The following is a 607-nucleotide window of genomic DNA, read 5'->3' on the forward strand; positions in this document are numbered from 1 at the left end:
GTTGCGAGCGCAGGCTTGGGCGCTGCGAGCGCCTGTCTGAATCGTGGGGGATCCAGCAGGGCACAGTGGAGGTCGAGGGAAGATGCAAGGGCGTAAACCCCGTGCGCAGGTGGCGGTTCAGCCGAGCAGACCGCCCGAAGGGCCACAGTTTGAGGGGTTGCCGAGAAGCCCTGCTCCTTCCATAGTACGCTGTCCCCCCCCGGCCCAGCTTCACCTAGGCTTTTGCCGCAATATGACTTTCACCCCCGTCCGGCCTCTGCAACGATACGGCCTTCATCTGACATGTTACTCCCCTGGTGCGGCTTTCCCCGGTTAGGCGCGCCCACCTGCAGGGACACCAGGCTGGTGGGCAGCGTGCCCAGCACGTGCGCCGACAGCGCCGGCACGGCCTGGCCGTCCGGCCGCATGTCCAGCCGCAGGTCTGTCAGCCCTGACAGTCCGCGGCCGACCTGCGCCCAGGAGTCCGGCCCCGGGCAGTCCAGCCACGCCTTGGTCAGGTTTGGGAGGCGGCGGGCCAGGGTGGCCAGCGACTGATGAGTCATCTGGTGGGGGTGCGGGGACAAGGGTGGGGCGGCGTGTGGATGCGTCCGCGGCGGGAGGGAGAGAC

At 68.5% G+C, this 607-nt stretch overlaps 1 protein-coding gene across 1 annotated transcript in view; it reads right to left on the reverse strand.

Annotated features, from left to right (window-relative positions):
- Window positions 1–239: 239 nt before the first annotated feature.
- Window positions 240–607, reverse strand: part of MNEG_6683 (hypothetical protein) — a gene marked incomplete at both ends in the record, with an annotated part of 2,504 nt that continues 2,136 nt past the window's right edge. The window contains one exon of the mRNA XM_014044840.1: window positions 240–542. Coding sequence (XP_013900294.1) covers window positions 240–542 — 303 coding nt within the window. The remainder of the gene's footprint in view (window positions 543–607) is intronic.

This window comes from Monoraphidium neglectum (genome assembly GCF_000611645.1).
Source record: "Monoraphidium neglectum strain SAG 48.87 unplaced genomic scaffold scaffold01111, whole genome shotgun sequence".
NCBI lineage: Eukaryota > Viridiplantae > Chlorophyta > Chlorophyceae > Sphaeropleales > Selenastraceae > Monoraphidium > Monoraphidium neglectum.